Source organism: Physcomitrium patens, chromosome 7 (genome assembly GCF_059467195.1).
Source record: "Physcomitrium patens ecotype Gransden chromosome 7, ASM5946719v1, whole genome shotgun sequence".
NCBI lineage: Eukaryota > Viridiplantae > Streptophyta > Bryopsida > Funariales > Funariaceae > Physcomitrium > Physcomitrium patens.
In genome coordinates, this window is record NC_143416.1 from 9,304,625 (window position 1) to 9,324,931 (window position 20,307).

At 36.5% G+C, this 20,307-nt stretch overlaps 2 protein-coding genes and 1 pseudogene across 5 annotated transcripts; 2 read left to right on the forward strand and 1 right to left on the reverse strand.

Annotated features, from left to right (window-relative positions):
• Window positions 1–11,797: 11,797 nt before the first annotated feature.
• LOC112285129 (transcription elongation factor 1 homolog) lies at window positions 11,798–13,499 on the reverse strand. 4 transcript variants are annotated; one of them, XR_002970602.3, is made up of 4 exons: window positions 13,270–13,499; window positions 13,087–13,157; window positions 12,727–12,896; window positions 11,798–12,330 (listed from the first exon to the last, which is right to left on the reverse strand). XR_002970602.3 is itself a non-coding variant. In XM_024525686.3 (3 exons), exons 1-3 carry the CDS (start codon window positions 13,380–13,382, stop codon window positions 12,820–12,822), a joined length of 261 nt encoding a protein of 86 aa, XP_024381454.1. In that variant the 5' UTR covers window positions 13,383–13,499; the 3' UTR covers window positions 12,390–12,819. The 4 variants fall into 4 exon arrangements, 1 of the variants encoding a protein (XP_024381454.1); XR_002970603.3 differs by having other exon boundaries at window positions 11,798–12,333; XR_002970604.3 differs by having other exon boundaries at window positions 11,798–12,338.
• Window positions 13,500–14,249: 750 nt separating this feature from the next.
• LOC112285128 (uncharacterized) lies at window positions 14,250–15,150 on the forward strand (annotated as a pseudogene).
• A 600-nt stretch (window positions 15,151–15,750) lies between these two features.
• LOC112285127 (uncharacterized) lies at window positions 15,751–19,212 on the forward strand. The gene is made up of 5 exons (XM_024525684.3): window positions 15,751–16,883; window positions 17,010–17,313; window positions 17,427–17,495; window positions 17,750–17,822; window positions 17,970–19,212. Exons 1-5 carry the CDS (start codon window positions 16,799–16,801, stop codon window positions 18,813–18,815), a joined length of 1,377 nt encoding a protein of 458 aa, XP_024381452.1. The 5' UTR covers window positions 15,751–16,798; the 3' UTR covers window positions 18,816–19,212.
• The last annotated feature ends 1,095 nt before the right edge of the window (window positions 19,213–20,307 follow it).

The window sequence follows — 20,307 nt, forward strand, 5'->3', positions numbered from 1 at the left end:
ACTTTGATGCAAATTCTTTTGCATTATCTATACGTAATGTTTTTATAGGATAATTAGGAAAATGTGTCCAAAAGCGAATAAGCATAGATATAAGATTGGCAAACACCATATTTCGAGTTGATAATAATGAAACATGTGATTGTTTACCTAATGCATCAAAAAGGACCAAAAAATAATGAAATGGTCCTGATGTTGGATTAATAGGACCACAAACATCACCATGCAATCTTTCAAGCATTGGTGGTAATTCTTGTGGAAGTTTCCAAATTGAAGGTCGAGTAATCATTTTACCTTGCACGTATGTACGACATAATTCCATAGAGTCTACATCTGCAGGCTTTAAATTGTGTCCAATTATACATGGAATGATCTTTCTAAATAATGTGGATCCTGGATGTCCCAATCGTCCATGCCAGAGAGAAACTCGACTCTCTGAGATAGATGATGCAAAATTAAATATAATAGGAGGCGGAATCGTAATTCGGTATAAACCATTTTTTGTAGCAAAAGCTTTTTCAACAACTTTATGGTTCTTTGCAAGAATCAAAACTTCTTTTCTATTTAAAGTGGCGGTCGAGAGGCGATAACCATTAATACACACATCTCGGTAGCTGATCAGACTCCGAAGTGCTGAGGGTGCAAACATCGCATGTTTACATTTTATGATGGAATCCGCAGGTAATTTTATCATTGTTGTGCCCTCTTGGAAAAAAAACGCATTTCCTCCAGCCATGGTCATCATATTTTTAGTTTGCCAAGTTGAAGATTTTTGAATAAAAAATCGTCTATCTCACAAGATAGTATGTGTTATTGCAGAATCAATGAGTGCATCATTTGATTCATCATTAGAGCTTCTATCAGTCATATAAGCCTCTAAGTCATCAACACCAATTGAATCCATGGACGCATCCATGGTATGAACTTCACGAGCCTCAGCTCGTAATTTCTTATTTTTTTGGAATATTTTAATAAAATATTCTGAAGTACGGCACGCATGTGCTAAATGTCCAATCATTCCACACTTATTGCAAGAACGCATCTCTGATTTTTTTTTTTCTACTGTAATTAATAATAGAATATTTATTCTTTCCATATAAATAGAAATGGTCTTGACTATGATTACCTTGATACTTATGAGCACGTTTTCCATGTTTATATAATTTCTTCTTAGACTTTGAAATATTAAGTGCATGAGATTCAGGAATTGTAGTTCCAATAGGACGAGCTTCCGCATTGTGCAAGAGTAGCTCATTTTGCTTCTCCACAAGAAGTAGATAGGACATGAAATCAGAATGACTCTGAAATTTCATGTTCCTGTATTGTTGTGCAAGCACAGCAGATGCAGGAGGAAATGTAGAGAGAGTTTTCTCAATCATTTCTTCTTCAGAAATGCTTTGTCCACATAATCGTAATTGTGAGACAATACTATACATTTTACTATTGAAAGCATTTAAATTTGGAAAATCCAAGACACATAAATGTGTCCAATTATGACGTGCATGTGGAAGAAAAATGGTCTTTTGATGATCAAACCTAGATTTAAGATTCTTCCAAAGTTCTGCAGGGTCTTCCATTTCCAAATATTGATGTTGTAATGCGGATACAAGATGACGATGAAGGAGAAGAAGTGCTTTCCAACGAATAGCAGGAGATATAGAAATACTTATTGTAGGAGATTCTTCAAACATAATGGCATCCGAGAGTTGTTCTACAAATAAATTTGCTTTTTCTATTTTTGCCCATAATAGATAATTGTTTCCATCCACAATCAATGGTGGAAATAAAAGAGCTTGAAAATGTTGGGATGCATTGGTAATAGTAAGAGCCATAGTAGAAGCAATTGAAGATATTGAAGCACTCATTATAAATAAATCTGTAAAGAAAATACAAGATCAAGTAGAAAAGTTGAATAAAACGTACCTTAAAATATAAAGTCAAATAAAATTATAAACTTGAACTTGAAAAAACTAAAATATATATATATATATATATATATATATATATTTTAAGGAGAGATAGTTGTAGATTGAGGCAGTAAAATAGCAATAAAATGGCGGCAGTAGGTAGCGGTAGGGCGGCAGGGTGGCAACGGCGGGCAGCGGCGGCGGGCAATGGTGGACAACAGCGGCTCGCAATGGCGAGCAATGGTGGGCGGCAGCAGCGTTAGAGCAGCGACGGCAGCGGGCGGCAGCGTCAGCGGCAATAGGGTGGCAGCGGCAGATTCGGCATCTGTTCGGAGACAGTTCGGCATCTGTTCGCGGCACGGTTTGGCAGCAATTCGACGTTTGTTCAGAACGTAGCATGGAGCAGGGAGCAAGTAGAGGGTGGAGTTGGGCTGGATTAAGTATTCAGAGCAAGCAAGGCAAAGAGTGGAACAAGTGCTCTAAGCAAGCAGCTAATGTGTGAGGTGCCAGCAAGAAGAACAAGATCATGACCCAGATACTAAGCAAGGGTAGCAACAGGTTTGAAGAGTCAAAGACTAGAGCAAAAAAAATTGTGATAGTGTGTAGAAGAGAATCGTGCTGATAACGTGTTGAGAATGTTTAGAAAGACACAAGAGTAATAGTAAGTCATACACACACACGAGTAGTAGTAAGTCATATACACACACGAGTAGTAGTAAGTCATACATACACAAGGGTTTCTAAGGAGAGAGCTTCACACACACAAAAATCTATTGATCTGGTTGTATCTCGTACACAAGAAGAGAGAAGATAAGAGGATGAACAGTACTTCTCTACTAGACTCTAAATACTGTAGCTACAATAATTACTATAGTCTACAGTAAATATTATGGAGAGCGTCGGCTACATTTAATGATCTCAACAATAATTATACTTTTTAATGATCTTTGGCAATTGTATGACATCTTTAAAGTTACTTACTTAAATTTTATTATATTTTTAGACTATTACTTTAAAACTTATAAAGAAATTTAAAAAAATTATAATAACTTCAAAACTCTCTCCACAATAATATTATCTGGTCTTTAGATTTGAGCTACAAGATCTTTTACAAAATGTAATAATATTCTTAAAATTTGGTATCTATATTAAACTAAAAAATAAATTCAAGCACTTTTCTTCTACTTTTGAAATAATTCACATAGAAAATTGGAATTAAATAAAATTGATAATCAATAATAAAAAAATTTGATAATTAAAACTTAAAAATAATGATCCTTTTTATGACTTAGTCTAATTAATAAGGATTTTAGCATCTTAAGGGGTAATTCTAAAGTAAATCCAAAATAAGACCAAGATATGCAACTGAAATGATATTTTGAAGTTTTCAACCTAACTTGGGATTTAGTGGCTAAGAACTCTTCAAAAATAAAGGATTAAAATACTCAGGTTTATAAAAAAGAATTGGTTCTTTTTAGAAATAAAATTAAATCTTTGGCTTTTATTTTAAAAATTAATCCTAATTATGTAGCCAAATCTTTAATTATGTGGCATTTGCTGCATAAAAGATAACTTATACAATTTAATTTATGTATAAGTATAAAAAATAAATTACAAATGTATACTTGAGTGAACTTAATAATCTAAATTAAATTTTGTACGTATTTTGATTTGAAATATTTATAACTCATCATTAAATATATTAATTCAAAAAAATACTATATTATAATCTAATAAATATTATTTCGATATAAAAATATTTTTAATTACTTCATAATATTATCTAAGAAAATCCAATTTAATATATGTAAAATTCCTAAATTATACAACAAAATTGCTAAGTATCAATTAATATCAATTTATATACTATATATTTTATGAATCTCTATCAATATCTCATTCTTTTTTTAATTCTTAATATAAAATTTAATAGATTAACTTATTACATCTCTAAAAATTGAATTACATTTGTAGATAAAATTACTTAAGTTATATTTATTTTGAATTATTTTATATTATATTATACATTTTATATATATGTGTATATATATATACAAAAAAATTTAAAACATTTTATGCTAGATATATAATATAAACCTACTTTTGTAAACAAAAATTAATATTTTTATCATTTTTATCTTAATTTATGTAATTATTAAAATTTTAATTTTAATTCTAATTTCATTTTGATAAAAAAATTAATTAGTTGATTTCTAATCTTCAAACCTTTTATTCTATTTCATATCTAAAATTAGAATTTCTTCCAAAAAAGATGAAAGAAATGGAAAAAAATTAAGATTCCTAATTCTCACATATTCTTCTTTTTTTTTCTCATCCATCTAAATCTTAAACCTTACAATTATATTAAATTTATTTTTTTGATTTTAATGTAATATATATAATATATACCTTACTTTTATAGAGAAGCTCTAAAAAAAGCATATATATATATCCACATATATTTTTGCTATGATAAATATGTAATTTTAATTTACTAAACAATTATAAAATGTGATGTTTTTTTTAACCATGTGGATTCTTACTAAATTACATGCCTATTTTATGAACTCTTGAAACATTCATCTTAAACTATTCATATGTATTAGTGTATTGATGCTTACTTATCATGAATTATCTTCAGAAGCTTAGCAAATCAAGTAAGACTATAGAGAACTTCATGCACTTAGATGTCAAAATACTTTGTAGTCAATTGTAATTATAAGTATGCCAAAAAAAACTTCAAAGACCACCAAGTCTGCTATGATTGGTACTTCAATCACTATCAAGAATGTGGAGAGAAAAATATGAATTTAATAGATAATAGAAATGTTTAGTTTCAATATTCAAAAACAATGCTTTACAACTCAATTTTCCTTATATCAAACAATTACCTTTCATACCTTGGTAATTGACTAATTTTCTTTTCAAAATCCTTGATAAATTTTTTAAAACTAATTTGACATGGCTTTTGTTTGATCCATTCTAAAAAAGACCTCTTGGTCATTCTTTCTAAATCTTCTTCAAAAAAATTATTTTTAAGCTTTTCCACAAATTTATTCCAAAAATAAAGTTTGCATACAATTATTATATTTTTTTCCTCAAATCTCAAGAACAATAATAAAATCAAAAGAAAAGATTATTTTTATTTTAAAACTTAATATACTTCTAATTTATATATTAAGATTTTAAAGAATTTAGTGATGTATCTTTCTTTAAATCTTCTAATCTTATTAACCACAATTTATAAAGATTTAGTGGTATCCTTATGTCATGGACAAACACATGTAAGCCAATAATTACATATATAAATAGATAGAAGTAAGTAAAAGTAGGGAAAAGTAAGTTAATTCTATAATATTTGATATACTAGCTTCTTAGAAGCTTCATAGACACTACATTGACTTTATAGGTGTCTTTAATTGATTTTTTGGATTAGAAACGTGGTCAACAAGTTGGCCATGTGCCACACATATTGTTAGCTTGAAGATCAAGCTAATTATGTGGCCCATACATAGAAAAACTTACCTTGTAAGTCAAGGCATGTGTCCTACAAAGTCAACACACATTGGAGGTCCTATAGAATGTCGCAACATAGCCCCTAGTTAGATAATATACATAAAGACAAGAGTGAAGGCTTCTTCACTCTTGTCAACTCCTTTCTTGCTTTCAGTCTAGTTTCAAGGGTCTCTAGTTTTCTTGGCTTTTGGCAATAGCCATTCCAGTTTCTTTCTTAATATATATATCAAGTTATTTCTATTTTGTCATCTTTCTTTGAGAGAAGTCTCACTTGTTTATTTATCTTTATCATATTCTTGTCCTTGATAGATTGACAAGAATACACTTACAATATTAGAGCTTTGTCTAATCTTGATTAAGAGTGGATTATCCATTTTTCTTGATAAGACACAAGCATATTAGAAGTTACAGATTACCCTCTTCTAAACTGATATTATTTTTAGTGTTTTCTTTGTTTTCAAGTCCTCTCTTCTATTTGTCTTGAGCAATATTAGACATCTTCACTTTTTTAAGTATTATCATGGCAGAACTTGCTGAAATGAAGAGTGCAATGGCACAAATGCAAGAGCAATTGAGGGAGTTATTGCTTGCGATGCATCAATTTAATTTACCACCACAAAGAGCAACAAGATTGGCAGGAAGTAAAGATATAGAAATGATTGGAGCTGCTTCAACATCTACACCAAATCATGTCCCTTTTCTTATGATGGAACGCCCTTCCAGTGTTAGAGAACCAAGAATTGCCCTATCCAAGAAGTTCGATGGCACCAGATCAAAGTTTAGAAGATTTATCAATCAAGTACAACTTGTGATTGAACAACAATCTAAAAGCTATTCAACTCTAAGATCGTAAGTTAGATTCATTGATATGTTTTTTTTAGGTTCAGCATTATTATGATTTTCATCTTTTCTTGAACGATGAGATTCAATATTCGATAATCTAGAGGCTTTTTTAACAGAATTTCGATCCATGTATAGAGAACATGATGCAATTTGTGTTGCAACTAATAAGATCTATATTTTACGATAAGGCAATCGATCAGTAATGTTGTATGCTTTACAATTTTGATAACTTGCAATTGATATCAAGTGGAATAATGCTGGACTTATTAGCCAATTTCTCTATGGATTACAATATGAGGTAAAAAAATTAATACTCAACTTACTTGATCCTCAAACATTGAGTCAAGCAATTGACTTTGTTGTGAAGTGCCATAATCGCCTTTTTGAATTTCGATCTGAGAACCGTATAAGTAGACCTCAACGTAACTATAATTCAATAGCAACATCAACATCTCTTCAACACATACATTCGGAAGTAGAGGATATGCAAATTGATGCAGTACGTTTCAAATTTCTTATTGAGCAAGAAAAGAATCGTCGTCGTCAAGAAGGATTGTGCTTATATTGTGGAGAATCTAAGCACACTGCTCAAGATTGCCCATAGAAGCGACGTAACTATAAAATGAGGAGTATGGCGATCAAAGGAAATAGCATGTCGGAAAATAAATTTGTTTAGCTACAATAGGGACCGTGTAATTTTGAGATAAATTGTAGATTGGTCCAAATAGCGGTTGTGCTACTTTTTGAAGGTGAATTGAGCAATCATAGGAACGATGTTTTGAAAGAGTATTCGCATTATTTTTTTCAAATACATCTTAAAAAACTTGATATTGGCTTGGAATGCTACTTGAAGTGGTAAAATAAGTATCCACTACCTTTGATATCTAGACTTCTTGATCAGTTGAATCAAGCTAAGATCTATACAAAAATAGAACTATGAGGAGCATACAATTTGGTACGCATCAAAGAAGGAAATGAATGGAAGATTGCGTTTCGAACAAGGTATGGATATTTTGAATACAACTTCATACCTTTTGGACTTACAAATGCATCAGCAACATTCCAACATCTAATAAATGATGTCTTTTAAGATTTTTTAGATGATTTTGTTATCTATTACCCAGACGACATCTAAATCTATTCTAAGAACTCAGAAGAATATGAACTTCATGTTCGCCAAGTATTACAAAAACTAAGAGATGCAGGACTCTATGCCAAAATAGAAAAATATGTAATTCACACTACTCAAGTCAACTTCTTATGATACATCATTTCAAATGATGGACTTATGATGGATCCTAAGAAAGTTCAAATCATTATGGATTGAAAGATTCCAAAAATGGTAAGAGATGTCCAATGCTTTTTGGGATTTGCTAACTACTATCGCATCTTTATTAAAGACTTCTATCAAATTGCAACTCCACTTACACATTTGACTAGCAAAGACAAACTTCAATGGAATCAAGAAGGAGAAGTAGCATTTGAAGCTTTGAAGACAGCCTTTGTTTCTGCACCATTCTTGTATCGCGTCAATTTTTCTAAGCCATTTTTTATGGAAATAGATGCATCTAACTTTACTTTGGATTCCGTATTATCACAAATGGGAATAAATAATAAACTTCACCCAATAGCTTTTCATTCTAAAAAAATTTCAATAATTGAGACCAACTACGACATCTATAACAAAGAACTTCTTGCAATCGTGGATTTATTTCAAGATAGCGTCATTATCCAAAAGGTGCTTCTAGCCCAGTCATAGTGTATACAGATCACCAGAACCTTAAATATTTTATATCAGCACGTGTTTTGAATCGTCACCAAGCCCGTTGGAATATGTCTTTCTTAAAATTCGAATTCAAGATCACTTATCAATGAAAAAAACAACAAGGTTTGTCAGATGCACTCTCTAGATGATCTTATCTTGTATCTTGTGATGTTTGCTCGAGATCAAAAACTCCTCGTCATCAACCTTATGGACTTCTTCATCCATTATCCATTCCAGAACAACCATGGTCTTCTATTTCTATGGATTTCATCACAGATCTTCCAATCTCAAGTTCTTATGAGTCTATATTTGTGATAGTGGATCATTTTACTAAGATGGCACATTTTATACCATGTACAAAATCTATCACAGGTGAAGAAATAGCTAAGCTCTTTCTTGACAATATCTATCGCTATCATGGATTATCCAAGGATATTATATCAGATAGAGGAACTCAATTTGTATCAAGATTTTGGCAGATTCTTTTCAAGATTCTAAAAGTGGATATAAAACTATCTTCAACATTCCATCCTCAAACTGATGGACAAACGGAGCGTGTTAATCAAGTTTTGGAGCAATATTTAAAATGTACCATTAACTATCAACAAGATGATTGGATAACTCTTTTGCCATTGGCAGAGTTTGTTTACAATAACACAATACATTCTTCTACAAAACAATCACCTTTCTTTGCCAATTATGGTTATTATCCACGACGTGATATTTTTGACTTTTAAAAAGTGGATAATCCTGTTGTAAAAGATTTGGCAATTCATTTGTCAGAGCTACATGCAATGGTGAAGGTGCAGTTAAAAGAAGCTCAAGAACAACAAAAGGTCAATGTGGATGTCTATCGAAAGGAACAACCACCATTCTACATGGGTGATAAGGTATGGTTACTTTGTCACAATATTAAGACTACTCGTCCTTGTGACAAGTTGGACTATCGAAGGCTTCGACCATTTTCTATTTCTGCACAAATCAATCCAGTTGCATATCGTTTATATCTACCAGAGTCAATGAAAATCCATCCAATATTCCATGTGTTTCTTCTTGAATCATACAAGATAGTAGACATATCAAGAAGAAGACAAGTTCCACCTCCTCTTATAGAAGTGGACAATAATGAAGAGTTTGAAGTGGAAGAAGTCTTAGATTCAAGGCAGCATCGAAATAAATTGGAATATCTTATCCATTGGCATAGATATGATATTAGTGAACACACATGAGAGCCAGTAAAGAATTTGGCAAATGCAGCAAAGGTGGTGGAGGCTTTTCATCGATGACATCCATCAAAATCAAAATAAAAACCTTCTTTATAAAAGAAAAAAGATCTAGGCAAGATAACATTGTACTTTCAATCCTTGTTTGTAGCTTCTTTGTAGTTGTGATGCTCAGGAGATGGAGAACCAACAACCAACAGATTCGACTCAAGAGCCTTTGTTTGTTGATCTACCGGACGAGACATTACAATTGTCGCAACCTTCAAAACAACGCAATCGAGATGAAGATCTTCAAGAACGACATGTCCTTCCTCGAATAGATGGAGAAATACAACGCGTTTGGTATTACGACCTTGGAAAGGACTCCCAATGTTTGGTGATTTTACTACAGGTAGGAACAACTCCTGATAGTGTTCCAAATGTTTTATTTCAAGGAAGTTGTGAAGGCATCAACAATGATCAAATAACTGGGTGGTCTTCCTGCCCTGGTATGGGACACTACTGATGGTTGAGAGGCCCTATCAATCATCTTCCAAGAAAACAAAGATCAGAGTATGTGGCAAATACAATATGTCACATCATAGATTTCCTCAACATATGATGACTGCTTCTTATAGAACTCGTCCCTAAAAGAGGGGGTAATGTAACGGACATATACATATAAGCCAATTATTTCATATATAAGTAGATAGAAGTAAGTAAAAGTAGGTAAAAGTAACTTAATTCTATAGTATTTGATATAAAAGCTTTCTAGAAGCTTCATAGATACTTCTTTGACTTTATAGATGTCTTTAATTGACTTTTTGGATTAGAAACGTGGTCAATAAGTTGGCCATGTACCACACATGTTGTTAGCTTGAAGACCAAGCTAACTATGTGGTCCATACATAGAAAAACTTACCTTCTAAGCCAAGGCATGTGTCCTACAAAGTCAACACACATTGGAGGTCCTATAGAACGTCGCCACATAGCCCCTAGTTAGATAGTATATATAGAGACAAGAATGAAGCCTTCTTCACTCTCGTCAACTTCTTTCTTGTTTCCAGTCTAGTTTCAAGGGTCTCTAGTTTTCTTGGCTTTTGGCAATAGCCATTCCAATTTCTTTCTTAATATATATATCAAGTTATTTCTATTTTGTCATCTTTTTTAGAGAGAAGTCTCACTTGATTATTTGTCTTTATCATGTTCTTGTCTTTGACATCTTATTACTTTCTTGACCTTGATATTATTGCTCCATGAATTGTATAAATATTTAAAATAAGTTATTTGAAGCTATTCCTTTTGACATTCCAAATCTTGACTCAATATCCTCTATTGTCTCTAATAGAATAAAATAAGCTTCAAAGTTTTTTTTAATAGAAACAAAAATTTGTCTTGAAGAGAATCTTGCCTTAAAAAAGTACATGGCCTTTGATTGCTACTAATTGTTCTACATTTTTCTAAATATTTTTTAAAGAAACAACATCTAATAAAATTTGGACCTTTATTAAATTTCTTTTTATATAACTTTGTTTTCAACAAAATTATAATGCTTATTGTAACTAAAATCCACATATATTTATATATTTACTAAAAACATCTTTATAAACCTTTATTCTAATTTCTCACTTAAAGATTTTAGATCCTAATTGTTTTCGTAATTTTTTATTTTATTTAATAGAATATATATTAAAAAAATATAATATTTTATGATTTTAAGCTAATTTTCATATATTGTTAAAATTTGTATAACAACACATTCAAAGATTTATTTAGTAATGTCATTTTACTAAGTTTTATCTTCTCTTATAAGTAAGAATCAAAGAATACACTATCTTTAATAGCAAAGTTGGAACTTGAAAGCAATATATATGTCTATTGTAACTCCTTTAATTTTCAATTTAGCAAATAGTGTTATATTTGTTATATAGTATGTATGATAAGAATGTTCAAAAGTTTTCCTCCAAAATAAAAAGAGATATAATTATGGATCAAAAGACCTAAATGGGAATAGCAAAAGTGATAAATATTTTTCCATTAAAATCTTTTCATCCATGTTCTCATAAAATTGATCACAACTTTGATAAAACATATAAGAATAAGTCTCATATATCAACTACAAGCTCTATTATTTCTATGGTAGTAACCATGATAAGTCAACCAACCAATTATTTAGTTGTATGTCCAACAATGGAAAACTACATGTGGAAATGATCTATTTTTTGACAATGGTTAGAATATATCAAATTAGTAAATATGTACATCACATTAACAATTATATATATATATAACTAGAATGTAAAATAGATCCAAATTTTCATTAAATCAACTCACCTATCATTATGAAAAAAAATAATGACCTATAGATTCATTTCCCAACTATTAAATTTGCAACCAATAAAAACCAATCACATTCATCATCATTACCATATTCTTCATGAAAGATAGATCTATTTAATAAAAGCATGGATTAATATCACATTCTCTCATATATATGCATATATATATATATATATATATATATCTATCTATGTATGTAAAATAAAAAGGTGATATATACAAATATGTGTTGTTAAAAGAAATCACCTTGAGTTCTATAAAGAAATAATGAATAACAAGTCTTGACTATACTTTTAACACTCTTTAGCAATGTGAATTTTCTCATAAAAAGTTCTCCACACCATTCATACAATTTTCCAACTTTCATGCTCCCAATTCAATTCTTACAACTATTCTACAAATTCCAAAATACAAAATGTCTCTAAAAGGGATTAAGAAGAATTCATCTGACCTATTTGTTTGCTCAACAACAGAAGTAAAGAGAAAAACACAAGTGTAGAGAAAGCAAAACAAATCCTGTGAAACTAGTTTCTAGGTTCAGAGGAATTGCAGAAAAGAGCACACACAGCAAGCATAATCTCCACACAAGGGCTGGAGCAGAAGAATCACATGGAAGAATACCGATTTTCGACGATGCCAACAGTGCCAGTTCGAAATCCAGCTGCATCCAGGCACTACCATCCAGTTCCATGCACAAATCATGCTGAGCAACGGGAATTTTTCTTCCCTCTCGATCTCCACCCGATTGCTCTTTGAGATTCTGCTACACTTGCATGAACAATTAACCCCATGCACACGCAGAGCAAAATTTGGACCAAATGGTGAGAAAAAGTTCGACTCGTATTTAAAAACCTAGTAACTCATTTGCAGATCTGAAAGTAGCAGCGTAATGAAGAGGCTCGAGCAGAGGGCCGGCCGCGTAATAATCTACAAACCCATGTACGTAGTTAATCTCCTAGGACACTTACTTTGTGTTCTAAACTTGTTTTTTTCGTTTTTTCTGTTTTTGATTATGATTTTTTGGAATTTTTGTTTATACTCCCTGTGAAGTAGTAATCTCATCCTATCGAACAAAGATTCTTTTCAAAGGGACTATACAGGCAACAGCACAAAGCAAATGAGGAAGTTCCTTTTCAGGCTCAATGAGTGTGGCTACCTATCAAGTTTCCTAGAGTGTACAAAATCTCTGTATTCTACTCGAGGAGAACGCTAGAGCTCTTAGCATCCCAACAGCCCTCGCATGAGAATCTCAAGCGTCGGCTCCACCATTAATCCGCTCGCACTCGTCAATCCAGTCGCTGTAAACATCGATGGGGTCACTCAGCGCTGCGATTACCAGAAAAAACGATGTAAGATTCACAGCTTCAGTCTCCAAATTCATCACACCTCATTGACTAAGAAAACCTCAGTTGCACATGGTCAGTGAAGGAAACCCCAAAACATCTGAATAGTGCACCATTTTCGCCATTTCTACAAACTTAACCTTCAATGCGCACAATCGTAAGAGGAAACTCACAATCAATAGGAGTGCTGAACGTCTCCAAACATATTCGGCAAGACGCTTCTCCAATTAGCGATTTACGATCCCTGAAATCACCAAAAAAAAACACAATTCTCGTCACAAACCCCAGTGTCTAAGACCGCAACGCAAATGGCGCAGAAAACACAAACCAAGGGTCGCAAACGGCTCTTCACTCACATACGGCATTCCACGCTGTTGTCGTGATTGCAAAAAGGGCAACTGAACACCGTCGCCAACTTCTCCTGCCCGCGCCTGGGCGCCGGCTTCGCCGCGCTCTTGCGCTTCCCCATCCCAAATCCCCTACCACTCACTCAACCCTTGGAATCCCACTCCAAACCCTCGTCCCGCACTCAAAATCCGTCACAAGCACTACAGACTACACTCAGAATTTCGGCAACACAAGAGTAATGCAACGAGTGCTTGAAGTGCAAGGTCCAATTTCGGCTTTATACATTTTTCTCGCTCAGACACACAGTCGGCCGCCGGTATCGACCCCGCTGTATCTTCCGCGGACCTCACTGCCGTTTCTTCGTTTATATTTCGTCCATATTTTCTTCGTTCATCCTCTCCTCATTCGTCCTTCATTTAAACCGACTGGACGTCGCAATTCTTCGTTCATTTTAATTTCGTTGACGTCGTCCTTCGTTCTTCGCCCTCGTCGATCACAAAATCTCGTTCTCGTCGAGGCGTCCATTGCCAGGTGCTTCTCTCCGATTCGGCGGGCTTCTCCGATTCCTCTAACGCAGAAATCGTTGAGTTCGTTAGGCGGAGCTCGATTCGGATCGGTGTGGGATTTCGTTTGAACTTTATGGTAGAATTTAGATCATCGGATTTGGTGGGTAGGACCATTTATTGCATGTTCTTGTCAGACTGAATTTCGTGACCTTTGCTCGGTTTTCCATGAAAAGGTCACACTAATTGATGCGGTATGTTGATCTTTTCAAGCTCTTGTCATTTGGGTTCAATTCTACTGGAGGATTTGCGATATTTCTGAAGTATGGGAGATGTTGCGGATGGAGGATGAGGTAATTTGCTGGTTGAATTGTTGTGAAGCTGATGTAAGGTGGAGGGGATGGCTGAGATGAACTGAGACGTTTCGCGGAATAGTTGCGGGGTGGGGGGCTTCGTTTGGTCGTGAGAGGGTGTTAGGAGATCGATGAACAGCTCTTTGTAGACGAATTATCATATTAATCATAACAGATAATGGTGGATTACGCAACAGGGGGTTGTGGTAAATGATTGAGGTTTGGGGGATAGGAAGTAGTGTGGACGAGGAAGAAAAAGAAGCGAGACATCAGAAGGATGAGGCCCGCCGTTCTGATACAGATCAATCTAGTACTTCTGGGCGATGGACGCGTAGGAAAGACGTCTCTCGCGCTGCGATATATCAACAATGTATTCTTTGAGAAGCAGATGGCCACAATTCAGGCATCATACTTAACGAAGCGCTTGAGTGTAGATGGGCAAGATGTCAATATTTGCATTTGGGACACAACTGGGCAGGAGCGGTTCCATGGGCTTGGTCCTTTCTATTATCGTGATGCTGATGCAGCGCTGCTGGTGTATGACTTGCTGGACAAAGACAGTTTCGATCGCGTTAAAAGCTGGGTGCGGGAGCTAAAGAAGATGGCTTCCAAAACCATCGTGCTGGCAATTGCTGGCAACAAGAGTGACATGGATCAGTCCCGGCACGTGAACATGCATGATGCTGTATACTCAGAGTCGATTGGGGCATCTCATTTTGTAGCATCTGCAAAACTCAACACTGGCATTGAGGAGGCCTTTCTGGATCAAGCTCGTCGTGTGATACAACAAAGAGTAGCTGTGGGCTCCGAAAACAACAAGGGTGTTGCACGAAGAAGGAGTATTGTCATCGTAGACAAACCAATTGCTGCAATCACTCCATCTACTTCTGAGTGCTGCTCGTAGCTGGCGACTTACGAACATTGTGGATTTTTACCTGGTCTCTGCTTTTCAATACTATCTTCTTTATCCACGTCATTATACATTATCGCTGTGGAAGTCACTCAGTCTCGGTGACTTCTTCACATGTAGGTTTAGTTTTGATACTAGGCAAGCTTGATAGATGCGGGCAATGGTATATGTAGATAAAACATGAAGTTTGAGGACTGGGGCGTAGCTAGATACAAACCGGCAGTCCTCGTTATGATGTACGATGTAGCTGCCATGACAAGCTACTGATTTTCTGAACTGGGGGGTAGCAATCAAGGCTGTATACACACAACTAGGGCTGTGACCCCGAGAAATGTACAACGAGGATCCGTGCCTTCGATCAAAGGTCACGAGTTATCAAAAGATTCCCAATCGAGAGAGCCGGTCGTGATATTCATCATGTCCAAGCTGTCAATTTGTGGATGGTAACTGTACTACGTTGGTAACGGTATGCGACTACTGAGTTATTCGTGTTGGTTGCTGAATGCTCTTTGAACCACGAGAGGGGGGGGATCCCTCTAAGTAGTTACGAGGTACAGCCTGCCTGCTTGTGATATAAAGCAGAAGATCGTGGATAAAAAGCGATCTTCGTGGATAAAAAGAGAAAAGGAACGCAGGCTCTTGAGTGAGCGGCTGGGTATGGTTTCTTGGAGCCCTCCTTTGTGGTGGCCTTCTCACGATGTAATGTTTATCATGTTGGAAGAGTTGCCTCACCTGCACATGTACTATGAGTCAGCTTAAACTTGGCATTTCATGGGTTTTCTGGGGTTGCATTTGAAGTTCCGACCGTCGACAGTCTTGTTTGTTTCACTCTGCGCTTCCTTTTCCTGTCGGTAATGTTGACTCCCCCAAGAAGTGGCAGCCATACATTAACAGACCACGAGTGAAGGACGTAAATAACGAGTGGTGATTAGTTCCCTGCCATGCTTCTCATTGGCGCACGATGTGTTATGCAGTGTGAATTTGCAATCCGAGTCTGCCAGGGCCCAAGCGAGAGATTCGGAGATGACACAGTGAATTGGATGAGGCACGTTAGAGGTGACATCCACGGCAATGGCGGAGGGTTGAATGATTTTATTAAGATACTGAAGGGCAGAGAAGTGGGATGGTGAGGGCAGAAATGAAAGGAAAGAGCAAAAAGCAGGGGTCACAACGTCACGCTTCATATCCTTTGCAACTGTAACTGAAGGTAGTTGCCAGCTGAACTCCGAACAACCCTCCTTTTACTGTTGTAGCGACGCTAGGTCGACGCCATTACCCATGCGTGGCTCATTCCCCCGCTTTCTTCTTTCTCCTCATTTGCTTCTTCTTGGAACTTATGGTATCATCACCGGAAAATCATCCCCAGCTTGCTATGATTGGGCAGTTCGTATTCATGACGATGTGTTGCCGTTCGAAGTCGAGAACGTTGGTGCTTCTCCCCCGCAACAGCAGAAAAGCCATTTAGCCCAAGTTGAATGCGAACATGATGACAGTTGATGAAGCTTCCAATTGGAAATTGAAAATAGAAATGAGTTCGAATCTGAGAGATTTTCTGAAAGGTTACTGTAGGGAACTGTTGGTTGGACTTACTGTAAAAAAGTGCGATCACTTGCCATGTCTGCATGAATGAGGAAGAATTGAGGTACGCCAGAGTTTCGGCCAGAATGTAATTTCAGCCAATCTTAGGGTAAATTGGAAAACGGCAGACGCTCGGAGTGGGGATAAGATTTGTTCCGGCCATCTAGTGGCTACGCGTTGATCGATATTGACAATGGTGGAGTTCGTCTGCAGCATTCCATCCTTGAAGACCTTCACTGAGGTTCCCAAAATCACAGCATGGAACAGCTACCAACTAAGTACGAAAACCTACTACCACTATGAATAGATCGAGCATAGGCCATTGACAAAATCAAATCGAACTTCCTGCAAGTATGGGTGTTTTGTAATGTGTGATGTTGAGTAAACCTCTGTTCTGAACGCAGTGAACCTCATGCGAGGCAAGGATGGTGAGGAAATGCAGATCATTATCAACTACATGGGAGAGTTGTCCGCAATTGCTCAAGGGTTGCGCGGTCCCATCACCAGTGTAGACCGCCTCCTGCAAAGCTTCCAAAAGATCTACCTCCTCACAAGCAGCGTCCCGGGGAATTCGGGTCACATTCTTGCTCAGGGTATCCTCAAAGTTGGTCAGAAGCACCTCTTCATCCGACGAACCCCGAACGCTCCCCTTGTGGAGATATCACCTCTCTGTGTGCTAGATTTTTACGTGCACGAATCCTACCAAAGGTGGGAGTTACTCCACCAGATGCTTTGTAACAAGTTGAAACTGATCTCCATGCTTTTGCACGATTAGTTCCAGACTTAGTAACCGTCTGACATGAGCTCTCGGCGATGAACAGGCAGGGACTGGGGCATATGTTATTCAGGTCCATGCTCGAGCAGGAGAAGAAGAGGCCATGTCAGCTTGGGTGCGATTATCTTCATTCCCTTCCCCTGTACCTGTACCTGTGGAAATTACCTCGAAGTAGAGCTTGTCATGACAAAATGATGTTGTGCAATCCAACATATGTGCTCTCGAACCCTGTAGGCGTGTATGCGAGATGTTGTTACTGGGTATCTGTCTGAAAATGCAGAGCACCGACTTCAATTGCTACAGGCTTTGAAGAGGCGTTTCCTGCGCTGTAGCGCCGCTTAAGTTTCCTGTTGTGTTCTTAATGTGCAGCTACGACAAACCCTCTAACAAACTGCTCTCCTTCATGTCCAAGTACTACAATCTAAGAAGCTACAACGACCAGGTTCGTTTTTCATGATTTTTAACATCGTGATTTTTTGTGAGTTGTCTGATTGTTGAGATATTACCGAAACAAACAATCAAATGAAGGAGACCCGAGAAACAAGGTCCACACGAGTGCCATGACATCCTTCGTTTTGCGTCAGTGCAGGCAAATCAGTTTGTTGTGTACAACGACTACTTTGTGGATGCGAAGAATGAGGCACAGAAGGAGAAGGAGAATCGCGACAAGGAACTCAATGGAACGCCTGACATTGGCACAAACCCCAGGAAGGATGAAGTCCTTCATGACAGTCAGGCAAATCTACAAGTAATTGATGTAGACGACCAGTGTAGTTCCAATCGCTCTGACATCAGCCGGCTTACGACCGCCGAAGCAAGACCACCAAATCTGCATGTTAAGGAGCCACCCAAACAACCATTGTTTCGAGGAGGCAGAAAAAAAATTTGGCAGTCGAAACAAGGCTATTCAGAAAAGCCACCTAATTCGGCAGATACGCTGCACACAACCGACGCGCGCAGTTCGCTTCAATCTCCAACAAAAGCTACATTATCTCTGAAGGATGCGTACAGACAGGGTCTCAACGATCAGGGAATAAGTTTGCACGCAAGAAAGTCCTCGAATTCCCTGAGCAGCGAACCGAAAAGGTGTCAGGAGAATCATGGAGCTAACAACCTACACGAACCCGGCGTCACACTACTCTACAGTGTCATCGGCGAGGAGGAGCGATTGAAGATACAGAGTATGTGCACGCCTTCACTGGCACAAAAGATGAATGTCAAACACCCAACTCGTGCAAATCACAAAGATCCCAAACCAATCAAGCCACGACCAAACATGGGAAGCCCTGTCACAAGACCAACAAGACAGCTTACCCAAAAGGATCCACCGCCGTCGTGTCCACTCTGGGCCGATGCAAAGGAGCTATCCGAATCACAGCATTGGCAGGAACGCAACCCGGTGGACTACAAAAGAACTGGCAAAGTCTGTTGTTAGCAGCACAACGACCCATAGTCTCTCGAAGAATCTACATAATGTTGCACAATCAACGGGTCCTTAATACGTCCCTCATTGTAATTTACCACTGCAACCTAGTACTGCTTCGCAAAACCGCAACCCTGTCCAAAACGGCATCCGGGACCCACCAAACTGATTAGCCGCGAACACCAATTCTTCGAATCCTCTAAAAAAATTCTGATCGAAGTCAACATTAATCATGGGTGCCAATTTTTAATGCTTGCTAAGACAATGCCGGTTCGCAACACCAGGGCGGAGAAAATTAGGTCATCGATAAACAGAATGGGTGATGCTCGAAATCTTGCTAAAGCGTTGGTGCACCTTAGTGAACAGAGTGGATGGTTTCATTGCCAATGGATAAATGATATTTGTGATACTTGGTGCGTTCCGCACTATCTGATAAAAATGCACAGCACTGTGAATTGGAGCTCTCAAAGTTGGAAGAATAGGCATGCCTACACTGAGCTGGCAGTGACGGGGCTGCTGGCTAATGGCCATTATTCTCAGATGGGTTCCGCTTGAGATGTTGACGAACTTTGAATCAAGCTTGAATTCTTCATATGGCATAAAAGAATAGAGGCTGAGAGAGGTGGCGGAGTAGTGATTTTAGGGTTTCAGAAGTCGTCGAGAGTGTGGCTGATTGCGGGCACGGCTGTCGCCGCATCGCACAACTGCAAGTTGTTTCTGAGTTTGTTTTGGAATTAGTTGCCTTGCACTTGAATAGAGAATTTTATTTTTTTTATTATTATTCTTTAAAGGTTGCAAACCTGTAAACATTGTCAGAATGGACAATGTCGAGAGTGTGTCAAGGGATCTATTGCACCACAAGTTCAAACTATTGGACTTTGGAGTAGGCTTGGATTTTGAAATCAAGTTAAATAACCCAATAACTAGCACAAAGAAATATGGCAAAGACCAATTAGCAAGCTAAACATATTAACAGTGGTCCTAATTATGTGCCGAAGAACAATAGTCCTTGCATCCAATTAAACACAATAAAAAAATCCTTAAGACATGTCTTCTATTCCTCTTCTATTCCTCTTAAGATCATGTTTAGTATTAATGGAGTCAACTTAAAGAGGTGTATATCAATTTTGCATGAGAAGAGAAAGGTAAAAATGGGAGCAAAGAGACCCCGATGCAAAGTTACATTGTATCCTCTATAACAACCTCTTCTAGACTAATTTCTTCTCATACAATCAGTAATGTCATGCAAGAGATGACTCCATATTCATTGAGTTGTATTCATAATATTACTACAAAAGAAATATATCCACAAGCATCAAAATGTTTGATGACAATTATATCTACTTCTATTGTAGAGCAAGTAATTCTTCAAACAACAACTTTATATTTACTAACAAATAATTTTAAGCTTATGCTAAAATTGAATTAATATCAAACTGCAATATTATGGTTTTAGTTTTAATTCTAGCATTGTCTTATAAAATTATATTAGAAGAAAGAAATA